The following is a 13,116-nucleotide window of genomic DNA, read 5'->3' as shown; positions in this document are numbered from 1 at the left end:
TACTATTGTTGTACAAGTGGATAAAGATGCTAAGCACAATATAGATAAGGTTTTTTGTTGGCATTTTGTTTTTTTAGCAGGTTCTGCCTGCAATCCTGAAATTTTAGTTTGTTGTTCTGGTGCAACTTGTAGCCTCCAGGTTTTTGCCAGATAAGTCCTCACTGGGGGGAAAACATCTAATAGAATAAAGGTTTTCCCTGACATTAAGTCTAGCTGTGTCCGACTCTGAGGGTTGGTGTTCATATCCATTTCTAAGCCGAAGAGCCAGCATTGTTCGTAGACGCCTCCATGGTTATGTGGCCGGCATGACTGCATGGGGCACTGTTACCTTCCCGCCAGAATGGTACCTATTGATCTACTCACATCTGCATGACTTTGAACTGCTAGGTTGACAGAAGTTGGGGCTAACAGCGGAAGCTCACCCTGCTTCCCGGATTCAAACTGCAGACCTTTCAGTCAGCAAGTTCAGCAGCTCAGAGGTTTAACACACTGCACCAGCAGGTCCTGCCTGCAATCTTAAAGTTTTAGTTTGTTGTTCTGGTGCGACTTGTAGCCTCCAGATTTTTGATAGGTAAGTCCTCATTGTGGGGGGGGGGGGGAGCACCTAATAAAAATGCTAATTCGAAGCATGAGATGGGGGAATGATGCCTTCAAGAAGAGAAGAGATAACCACATTACAATTCTCAAAGCAGATGTTTCTGATGCAAACAAAAAATCCCAGGAGAACCATTGCTGTTGTCTGGAGACAGATTTCAAGCCAGGATGAAAGAAATATATATATAACCAAATTAAAAAAAAAAGAATGTCCCTTGGTTCAACTTGCTTCACAAAACCTGGGGATTGCTGCCAGACAAACAGGCATCTGAGGCTAAAGAGATTGCAGAATCATTAGTATAGCCAGCAACAATAAATAAATAATAAACAGTTCTAATTTTTGGGTGGAAATGCACCTCCATCAGCACATTGTGCCATTAAAGGTAAAGGTTTCCCCTGACATTAAGTCTAGTCATGTCTGACGCTGGGGGTTGGTGTTCATCTCCATTTCTAAGCCAAAGAGCCGGCGTTGTCCGTAGACACCTCCAAGGCCATTGTCTGGCATGACTGCATGGAGAGACGTTATCTTCCTGCCGGAGGATACCTATTGATCTACTCACATTTGCATGCTTTCGAACTGCTAGGTTGGCAGAAGCTGGAGCTAACAGCGGGCACTCACTCCGCTCCCCGGATTCGAACCTGCAACCTTTCGGTCCGCAAGTTCAGCAGCTCAGCTGTTTAACCTGCTGAGCCACCCGGGGCTTCCAGTAATTTGCCATTACTGGATTGAAAAAGGTTTTGAAATATGACTCTTAAAATATACTTTTTATTCAGAAGAAAACGAAGTAAAAAAATAAAGTAGTAACAACAAAAAACCATAATTTTACTCTTAGGCAATGCTAATTAGCTACTACACCAAACTACAGAAATTAAATCAGAAACACACATACAAACAAAGCACACATCTACATTGACAGACACGCACAAACTATACTAGCAAATGAACAAAAAGGCAATTTTATGAATTTCACACTATCTGATGGTTTTTATGCCTTATTATTCTACTCCCCATAAATGGTAATATGTGTGTGCATTTTACTTTTTTGGACTGTAATGTCCACTGACCATAGATACTGGTCCGATGGTCTCTTCTGTGTAAATTTTATTGCATTTAAGTGTCCATTCAATACATTTCTCTTGCTCCAAAATACATGGGTGCAACTTTCTTAAGCTTATAAACAGCTTATAGTGGAAGAGTAAAAGCATGGCCTCCAATGGCAAAGTATGACCAGAAGGCAGAGAATTGCTGATTTACCTTGTAGAGATCATGGTCTCTATTTCCAGAAATAACTGATTCAATATGTTCTATGAACAAGCAATTGTGTGTGCATCTAAAAAATACTTACATGTTTTTTTCTAGTAAATAAACACTGGCACTTGTCCCAAGTTGCCATCTACATCTACACTCAATTAACTAGATAAATAACAGTGATGGATGGGGATATTTTTCTCAAGTAAAGACAGTTGATTCCTGCCAAGAAGGAGGAGAACACCAAACAACCAAAACCTACCTATGTCATCCTTTTTTACAAGGAGTGCACATCAAGAAAACAAATTATGTTGCAATGCTTCTTTTTGTAGCTTGTTTTTCCAAAATGAGAAAAAGGGCCAGGCAACGATTGCAACTCCTCCCCTTTTATTTCCCAGATTTACTCATTGCAAAATCAATATCCATCAACTGTTTGAAATTAAAAGTGAGGTTAGGCCTCAGTTTTATACATGCCTTATTGTATTGCGAGAGCTTTCTACTCAGCCAGATAAATCTTCCTTAAGAGGATTACGAAACTTTCATTATCTTTATCAAACCTGAGCTAACACTAACTCTGAAAAATTAATCTATAGTCCAGACAAAACCTGATAGCTGTTGCTATGAAGCTGGTCCACTCACTGGACTTACTTTCTAATTGGAGTGGATGGGAAGAGAGAAGAATCCTATCTCTTTACCACTTGTAGACATTGCAGCAGAGAGTTATCTAAGGGGGAAGAGAAACAAGAACCCCCGTGGATTGAACTGGTCATATTATTCCTCGTGAATAATATATCCACCAACTAGGCCATATTTTCCTTTTCTGTATGAATCATTTATTTGTAAAGGGGGAAATTGTCACCCTTTGATCTTGTGCTAAATATTTATGCAGTTCTAAGGATGAGGAATCTTGAACTAGTCTAACCAATAACATTCTCCAAAGTGGCTAAATAACTCTCCAACACTAGAAAGCCATGTTCATGCGAAAGCAAATGGCAACTGAGTATGGTGCCCACTGATATATTGCAAAAGGTATGAGCATGAAGTTTAAATATTTGAAAAGAAGACAGAACAAACCTGTTTGCTGTTGTACTGAAGACTGGGAGTGCATCTACACGGTAATAATAATAACTTTATTTTTATACCCCGCCCCATCTCCCTGAAGGGACTTGGGGCGGCTTACATGGGGCCTAGCCCGATAAAACAATCAAATATCAATGATACAACAATAAAACAATTATACCAATAAAACCTCAATTATCAGTAAAACAATCGATAAAATCTACATGAAGCATACGGTAGAATAGATGCAGTCTGGCACCTCTTTAGCTCTGCCATAACCCAACACTATGGACTATTGGGAGTTCTAGGTCACCAGGACTATTTTAGCAGAGAAGGTCAAAACCTTGTAAAACTATGACTCCAAGGATTCTATAGCATTGAGCCATGGCAGCTAAAATAGTGTCAAACTTCATTAACTCCACAATGTAGATCAGTACACAACTTGTGTCCCTCCAATTGTTTTGAATTTTATTCCCAGAAACCCTAACTAGCTTGGTCAAGAGTTCTGGGATCTGAAGTCCAAAACACCTAAGGGGTGTAGATGCATCCCAGGATGTGGAACAATGGATTCAAAGTACAGTAGAGTCTCACTTATCCAACATAAATGGGCCGGCAGAATGTTGGATACGTGAATATATTGGATAATAAGGAGAGATTAAGAAAAAGCCTATTAAACATCAAAATAGGTTATGATTTTACAAATTAAGCACCAAAACATCATGTTATACAACAAATTTGACAGAAAAAGTAGTTCATTACACATTAATGCTATGTAGTAATTACTGTATTTACAAACTTAGCACCAAAATATCATGATGTATTGAAAACATTGACTACAAAAATGTGTTGGATAATCCAGAACGTTGGATAAGTGAGTGTTGGATAAGTGAGACTCTACTGTATAGGGAAAGGGGTCTCACCTAAATATTAGGATGAATGTCTTGAGAGTGCTGCTCCCTTGATAAGAATTCTGACTTCCAAGACTGATATAATGGAATAATAATGGAATCGACTGCTCATAACTCTCCAAAATGTCCACTTACTCATGAATTTGGGACTTATTCTATACCAAATTCACAAAGTAAACAACACTTTCTGTACAGGGAACAGGAAAAAATTCTGTACAGAAAATATTGTTTATTATGCAGAATTTTCAAAGGATAATATTCTGATGGGGCATAGTCTTTGGAAAATTGCATGGTGTCTCTGTGTGTCTCAAATTAATTGCACTCTCCTTAAAAGAACATTAATAAGCAATTACAGCCTTATCATTCACTTTTGTAAATATAAGGTGAGTTTTGCATAGCTCCAATTAATATCTTGTACCCTATTTCCCCTAAAATAAGACATCCCCAGAAAATAAGACCTAATAGTGGTTTTGCTGAATTGCTAAATATAAGGCCTCCCCTGAAAGTAAGACCTAGCAAAGATTTTGTTTCGAAGCAGGCCCACCGAACAGAACACCAGAGCTTGCAGGATTGGCAAATATATGTACCATAGAATTGTTGTACATGGAAATAATGATAGTAACAAGAAATTTTTGATAGGATTCACAGTTTGTCTGGTTATGCTGGTTTGTGATGACAACTGCTATACAGTATATAATAAATGTTCATTTTTTTGTTCAACAATAAATGTGAATTCTTCTTCATGGAAAAATAAGACATCCCCTGAAAATAAGACCTAGAGTATCTTGGGGAGCAAAAATTAATGTAAGACACTGTCTTATTTTTGGGGAAACACGGTATATAAGTTGACTAATTCCACCCCTTCCCAGCACAGAATCAAGATTGTCTGGGCACAGAATCTTAAGTTAAAGTGCAGAACACAAACAGCCCTCATTATTCTAAGGTTAAAACAATGGAAGATGACAGTTGATCTGGTTCCATACAATCGCCAGCACCCCACAGACCTTCTTAGTGGAACGAAACGTTTCCCTTGCACTTGATCTCCCTCAAAAAGGGAGATGCTTGGGGCTCCTTCCTCCTGAAGTCAAAACTCCAAGATGTTTCTCTCAAAAAAGACTCAGATACTCCTTCCTTTTCTACTGAACAGCTCGTGTTAGGGGAAGTCAGCTCTCTTGCAGCATTATCTCTTGAAGCTCTGTGCCAAAAGCCCTTTTATGGCCTGCAATGACTTTGACATACTTACACAATCTGTCTTCTCTCCCAGCTCTGGAAAGTGATAGCCTTGTTCTGTTTGAGTCTCTTCCTCTACAGTACCTGACAGTTCTTTTATTTTGGCACTGTATTTCCCCCCACAGAAGATAATTCTGCTGTCAAGGCCACTGAAGTGCCACTGAGGCATTGCTTTCCATATTTAGAAACCCCTCTGCTCCTCTGGAACTTGGACTCTCATGCTAGGCAGGAAAGACAGAACTGACACAGGCTGGATTCTACCCATCTGGGACCCCAAATATCTTCAAATTGTGCCCCAAGTAATCCCTGCTGTCTCGTTCCATCAAACTTTTAAGGCAGAGGTGGGTAATGTTTTTCCACAGAAGGACACTTTGGAAACATAATGAGAGCGCACGAGAGAGAGAAGGACATATCTTCAACTAATTTGCTTAAGCATATGTGCATTATGTCAAGTTTTATCTGTCACAGAACAGCCCCAAACAAATTCTCCAAGGAAGAAGGAAGTGGTGGCCAGACAGAATTAAAAGATCTATGTGCGTATTTGTCAGGAGAACGAGACAGGTGGAAAACATTTGTGTATGTGTTCTCGTACAATAAAAACATATGTAGGCACTAGTAAATGCAGCTTGCTGTTGTAACTCAGCCTTTGTGTAATTCTGATGTGCCTTTGCATGAACTCTGATGAAGATTTTGGGTTATATGTGCATAATGATGGGATTCAGGATTAATTTGAAGATGACTCTGATGCTGGGAATTATAGGAGTGTTCCAGCTGTGTGAAATGAAGAGCAGGGAGTTGTTCCCATGGGAATAAATCATGATGTTGTTTCTAACCAAGAATTTCAGGTGCAGGGTGTAGAAAGGGAGGATACCGCTTTCTCACCTGATAATAATAATGAGCTCAGTGGCCTTGGCTCTGATTCTGACTCTGGGGATCTTGATCGGGCTTCGAGGCTAGAATTTAGAGGGTTGGGGAGAAGCCTTCGCATAGCCAAAAATGAGAGCAAAAAGGGCAAAGAAATACCTTTATGGCATGCTTTTAAAACAGTCTACTCGCAGAGAGCTCTTTGTCAATACAACTCCATTGCTTGATAGAAACAAGTCTGCTTTCTTGTGCCAAGTTTGTGTGCCTGTAATACTTTGGATTTATCCTGTTCGCTGGGACTTTTGGCTTCCATGAAAAGGACCTTGTCTTATGCTCTATGTTTCTATGGACTTAATACTTACAGCCTTGGTTTTGTACCTTTCCTTTGGAACTGAACTTTTATCCTTTATGAACTATCTTTTGCCTATCTTAATAAACTACAAAAGACTACTTCCTGTGTGTGGCTTGGTGTCTTTAGCAAGGTGAAGCTAACCTGAGGCGCGACACTTGCAAAGCATGAATAAGTCTATATTCCCAGCTTACACTGAAGAGTTCAACTGTCCCAATCCAAGAACTGTAGAATTGGAAACTTTTGAATTCTTTCTATTATTGCTGGAGTCACAGTTGAGTTGACTGAACATCATAGTTTTTTGGGGTGGTGGTGGTAATAATAATAATAATAATAATAATAATAATAATAATAATAATAATCTCAGCCGGCATTTGGAAACAATAGACATTGACAAAATTATGATCTGCCAACTGCAAAAGGCCACCCTACTGGGATCTGCACGCATCATCTGAAAATACACCACACAGTCCTAGACACTTGGGAAGTGTTCAACTTGTGATTTTGTGATACGAAATCCAGCATATCTATCTTGTTTGCAGTGTTATAATAAAATAATAATAATAATCCTTTATTTATATACCGCTCTATCTCTCTGGAGGGACTCTGGGCAGTTTCCAAAGGTGCAAACCATCATACAAAACAATAGTACATCAATTAAAAACACAGCAATTTCAGTTAAAACGAGTCACAATCAGCATCTTCGATCAAGGGAGTGGGTTAGTGATTGTCCTGCAATGAAAACCACTAGGGCCATGAAGTTCAGAAGTGGCTGTTACTATTTGCAAGTTATTTACTTTCCTAACAAAGCCAAAACATGCTGTGGGCCAAGGAGTAGCAGGATATTTAGAATACCATCTACCCATGTATTAAAGGTATATCCAGAAATGCTCCCATCCATAGATGTTACCACTGTAACCTGGTCTTTGTCCCAGGACCAGTGGTTCTCGGTCTGGGGTCCCTAGATGCTTTTGGCCTTCAACTCCCAGAAATCCTGGCTGGGATTTCTGGGAGTTGTGGGCCAAAACACCTGGGAATCCACAGGTTGAGCTCCACTGCCCAGGATGCTCTTAACTAGTATTTCAAAACATGGTTCAGTGGCCAAGAAATTCCCAACAACTCTGTTGCAACTTCAAGTAGTATGCATTATTCCTTTGGCTAAGGAAAACATAAAGAAAAGGGAAAGCAACTTCATTCCTCTTATAACTTGTTCAACTCTCAGCACTAGCTCTGTCTTCAAAACCAATCCCTCCAAAGTGAAACCATGAGCCTCTCCTATGCTTTCCAGGTATATATATAAAATGTGAAGCCATCTTTTCAAAGTAGTTAATAAAAGAGACTAGTGATAATTTAAAACAGAACAAGTAATTAAAAAAATCATATTACAGGCAGTCCCGAAGGTACATTTTTAAGTGCAACTCCAGCCATGTATAATGTTTAGATAGCATTGGGAAGGGTTAATACCCTTGTAGTGTTTGTTTTGCTGTCTGTGCCCCTGTTCAAAAGATTTCTGTCTCTGTGATAACTGGATTTTGAAAAAAAAAAAAAGGCTTGTTGTGGAAACAAGGATTGAGGATAAAACTTTAATTGGAGCACCTTTTCCTCATGGTAACTCTTCCAGGAATGAATTTTCCTTCCGAGGGGAAGATTTCTTGCACTTCCTGTTGCCTCACCCCTGTTCTTAACTAAGAGCCATGTGTAAGTCGGCTGTTTGTACCTCAGGGACAGCCTGTATATACCAAATGGCTGTCACACACCCATCACAATTGTGATGTTGCAATAATGTCACAAATCCACGGTGTTACATTACAGTGCAGAACAGTAACTCAAAAGTTGCTATGCCAAAGGATCTGTTTAGAACTGGGCCACAAATGACACAGCATGGCTCTTCCAATCAAACGGCACAGAAAGAAGCCTATGATTAGCTATCAAGCTCTTTTGTATTTTCCCGTGGACAAGGGAAAAGATGAGGACAAGGTGGAATCTAAAGACCCCATTATTAAGTGACAGGTCAATAAACAGAAACCATTTGATCCAAAAGTTTCTGAGCATCAGCCATCAAATGCATTTATTAAAAGCCCCAGGGAACTGAAAACATTGGATGATATTTTGTGCTTTGTTTTCAGTCCTTCCACGGCCTCCACTGAGTCTTACCTTGCACTATGAGATGGACCCGCGATGTCTTTGGATGATTGTCTGTTTGTACAGAGCATGTGTAGGGGCCTTCATCATATATGTCCACATTATGGATCATGATGCTGTACTGGGTTTTGGTGTTTGTCAGGATAACCACTCGGTCATCTATTGACCATTTGTCATTCCCGGCGTAAAGAATTGTGCTACGATTGAGCCAAGCTACTCGAGTGACTCTGTCATCCACAGTACACCTAAAAAGAGAACAAAAGAAAAAAAGTGGTTAATATTATTTTTATTACATCTATCTATCAATCTACCTACTTCTTGCCTTCATCTTAGTATTGGGACTCAAGGCATCTTACAGTTTAAACAACAATTGAAATGACCATGAGACTGTTTGCGCATACACACATACACAGATCTAATTTGCCAAATAGTCATTGTTGAATGTTTTTATGTTGAATGTTTTTATATTGTGGAATGATATTTTAAATTGTAAGTCGCTCGGAGCACTCTGGTGGAGAGCGACTAATTAAGAAATAAAGTGAAGTGAAGTGAATACACAAATCCTTTCTGAAATCTATATATATAAAAGAGTGATGGCATCAGGGCAGCGGACAAAACAACAAAACTACAAGCCCCCCAACCTCGAAATTTGACAACACAACCCATCATTCACGGCTTTAGGTTGATACAACAAAAAGAAAAGTAAAATAAAGTCCTAATTACAGGGAGAGGAATAATAGTTTTTATCCAATTGCTGCCAGTTTGAAGTCTAAGCTCCACCCACTTGGTCTCCTAGCAACCTCCTCAGCCCAGGGGACAGGCACAGTTAGGCCTCACTTAGGCCTCTTCCACAGATTATCAGATTTTAACTGAATTATATGGCAGTGTAGACTCAAGGACCTTCCACACAGCTATATAACCCATTTAGAATCTTATATTATCTGCTTTGAACTGGATTATCTGGACTCTACACTGCCACATAATCCACTTCAGTGTGCATACTAAAAATAAAGACAACCATACAACAGACATTTAATACCACCACTACCTCAACAATTTCTCACCAACACCACCAGACAATGCCACAGCAACGCGTGTGTTCATATAAAATCCTCAGATTTGTTGGTAAAATATGAAAATTCCTATCTTGACTACATATGGTATCACAGTTTGGGATTAACAATTCATCCTTATCCAGTACTAAGAAAATTATTCAATTAACAGGTGAATTTAAGATTCCTGTTTTAGGCTAACATCACTGTTTCTATAGATACGAGCAGGTGATCATTACCTGTGAGCTATATGAAGATGTAAGACTTACTCTGACAACCACCACTGTAAGCCAATGCTGATATACACCTGCCAGTGGCCCTGTCCTTTGTAGTACCACGATGGGCATGTTACTGGATAACCTGCCTTGCTTTTGCACTCCATAATAACAACAACAACAACAACAACAACAACAACAACATTGGGTGCCGTGCCAAAAGATCTCAGCCGGCATTTGGAAACAATAGACATTGACAAAATCACGATCTGCCAACTGCAAAAGGCCAACCTACTGGGATTTGCGCGCATCATCCGAAAATACATCACACAGTCCTAGACACTTGGGAAGTGTTCGACTTGTGATTTTGTGATACGAAATCCAGCATATCTATCTTGTTTGCTGTGTCATAATAAAATAATAATAATAACAACAACAATAACTTTATTTTTATACCGCGCCTCCATCTTCCCAAAGGACTTGGGGCAGCTAACATGGGGCCAAGCCAAAACAATTACAGTAAAACAGAATAAAATACATACAAGACACACGACAGCATAAGGTAAAAATACTGATATAATAATGTAGTAAAATAAACTTAATGACAGTGGCATAGTAAAACAGAGTATAAAAACAGTAGAAAATTTAATCGAGGGTGAGGTGGGCCAAAGTACGAGGCGTGGAAATTGTAAAGCCCGTGGGTGAGGTAGATGGATAAAGTGCTGCATGTAGTGGGAGTCTCGGGTGGAACAAACAATGAGGTTATTCTCAACTGAGGAACAAGATAAAGTGCATCAGGAAAACAGTTGACACTGGGACGGAACCTGACATAGGGATTAGTTATTCAATCTTCAAAAGCACACGGAAAAAGCCAAGTTTTCTAATTTTTCCTAAAGGCACAATAGGAGCCCCGGTGGCGAAGTGCGTTAAAGCGCTGAGCTGCTGAACTTGCAGACCAAAAGGTCCCAGGTTCAAACCCCGGGAGCGGCGTGAGCAGCCGCTGTTAGCTCCAGCTCCTGCCAACCTAGCAGCTCGAAAACATGCCAATGTGAGTAGATCAATAGGTACCACTCCGGCGGGAAGGTAACAGTGCTCCATGCAGTCATGCCTGTGGCCACATGACCTTGGAGGTGTCTACGGACAACGCCGGCTCTTTGGCTTAGAAATGGAGATGAGCACCAACCCCCAGAGTCAGACATGACTGGACTTAACGTCAGGGGAAACCTTTAGCTTTACCTTAAAGGCACAATACCAGCCACAATGGCCCATTTTGCTACCCTAGCAGATTTTTTTTGTGTTAAGAGCTACTTGAGAAACTGCAAGTCGCTTCTGGTGTGAGAGAATTGGCCATCTGCAAGGACATTGCCCAGGGGACGCCTGGATGTTTTACCATCCTGTGGGAGGCTTCTCTCATGTCCCTGCACGGGGAGCTCCCTGGATTCAAACTGGCAACCCTCATTTAGGCAACCCAACCTTCAGGTCAGCAATCCTGTTGGCACAAGGGTTTAACCCACTGCGCCACTCTCTCCATGCTGGTACTTAGGCGATCCCTCGTAGTTCGAGGACGATTGTCTTCCATCCCGGGGGTGTGTCCATAGATGGCTGAAGAGACCTATTCTTGACCTGCATATTCTCCCGCAGTGAGGACATCGGTTTCCAGGTGGAAGGCGGTCCCGGTCAGGGTTGGCTTGACGCTCCTTCCTCTTGGCACGTTTCTCCCTTAAGCCCTCCATTCATGCCTCTTCGAACTCTACAGCACTGCTGGTCACAGCTGACCTCCAATTAGAGTGCTCAAGGGCCAGGGCTTCCCAGTTCTCAGTGTCTATGCCACAGTTTTTAAGGTTGGCTTTAAACCCATCTTTAAATCTCTTTTCCTGCCCACCAATATTACGTTTCCCGTTCTTGAGTTCGGGAACGTAATTGTACCATGCTAGTACAATTCTAGCCACTCCGCCCCATTTTTGGACTTCTTCAGATGTGATTCTAGCCACCTATTCCATTTTGCACCTCAGTGGACATCTTTCTGGACATCCATGCCCAGCAACCTCTTTGCCTCAATTCAATGAGATGTGATCTGGAACATCTGCCTCTTCAGTATCTTCCAGAGGATCCTGCCTTGTGGCTTCCACTTCCATCCTGCTTAGGAAATTGCATATTTTGCCATGCGGCAATGGTTTCAGCTTGGTTTTTCTAACACTGATTCAGCCCTTCTTTCACTGAGCAACGTTTCCCCTTCATTCCACTGCAGGGAGCCTTATTTTCTTCCCCGTCTTCAAGCAGCTCACTTCCTATTCATCTTAATCCTGGGTTGCAATGGCAGAAGCCCGATGTTCTAACATGCAAACTCTCCCGTTATTCAAATTAACTGTGGGAGAGCTAGGCACAGCCTAGTTAAGTTGAGCCCTAAGGGGATTGCAGTCTAGTGGACTATTACTCCCGTCTCAGTTCATTATAATGAATAATAAAGAGATACTTACACACGTTTTTGGTAAATTATTCATTGCATGGACTCGAAAAAATCAGGGCAGTAATATGTAAAACAGACAACTTGCATGTCTGTGTTCATATAAATATCTAGCATAAAGCCCTTGAAGGAAGTCGCCAGTCTCCTCATTAAAGATGAAGTACAAGGATCAGAGTTTGAAGAGACAATCAGGATTCCTTCATGATGACTTTGTAGAATTTTTTGTGGGGTGGGGGAGAGATAAACCAACTGATGTGTAAATCCTGAATTGCTGGAGGCCAAATTGCCCCTCTTTTTAACCCTGACTCCTATTATTATTTATGCAGCTGGTGTAAAGACTAATAAATAAAATAAAAATAAATAAAATAAAAAATCCTCCTTCTAACCAACCCAGATTGAAAACCTCCCAACAGATCCACTTATTTGTTTAGAGACAATGTGTTTCCTCAGGGGTTTTCCCTCTTTTAAAGGTTAATTAAGCCCACAACAGTTAGTTTTCTGCATAGATTAGTCAGAGATGTCTTGCCACGAGAGTAGGGAAGGAAATAATATATTTGAACATATTCATAACATTGCTGAAAATCATGGGTTTTTTTTTTAAGAGCTGAGAAACCTTGATGAGATGTATCCTGAACTGATGAGCATCTTGTTCAGTTCAGGACTTGTTCTGCACAACATTTGCACATACAATAGAGTCTCACTTATCCAACATAAACGGGCTGGCTGAACGTTGGATAAGCGAATATGTTGGATAATAAGGAGGGATTAAGGAGAAGCCTATTAAACATCAAATTAGGTTATGATTTTACAAATTAAGCACCAAAACATCATGTTATACAACAAAATTTGGCAGAAAAAGTAGTTCAATATGCAGTAATGCTACGTAGTAATTACTATATTTACTATATAAGGACGTTGCCCAGGGGACGCCTGGATGTTTTTTTTTTGATGTTTTTACCATCCTTGTGGGAGGCTTCTCTCATGTCCCTG

General features: G+C 40.4%; 1 protein-coding gene across 4 annotated transcripts in view; it reads right to left on the bottom strand.

The window, feature by feature from the left end:
• The window catches only part of opcml (opioid binding protein/cell adhesion molecule like), a 934,533-nt gene that overhangs the window by 200,024 nt on the left and 721,393 nt on the right, over nt 1-13,116 (bottom strand). For all 4 annotated transcript variants that reach the window (XM_062961394.1, XM_062961393.1, XM_062961395.1 and 1 more), the window contains one exon: nt 8,408-8,640. In XM_062961394.1, the coding sequence (XP_062817464.1) occupies nt 8,408-8,640 (233 nt within the window). The remainder of the gene's footprint in view (nt 1-8,407; nt 8,641-13,116) is intronic.

The sequence above is a fragment of the Anolis carolinensis genome, unplaced genomic scaffold (assembly GCF_035594765.1).
Source record: "Anolis carolinensis isolate JA03-04 unplaced genomic scaffold, rAnoCar3.1.pri scaffold_8, whole genome shotgun sequence".
In the NCBI taxonomy this organism is placed as follows: Eukaryota; Metazoa; Chordata; class Lepidosauria; order Squamata; family Dactyloidae; genus Anolis; species Anolis carolinensis.
Note: the sequence above shows the minus strand (reverse complement) of the source record. Positions and strands in the feature narration are given on the sequence as shown.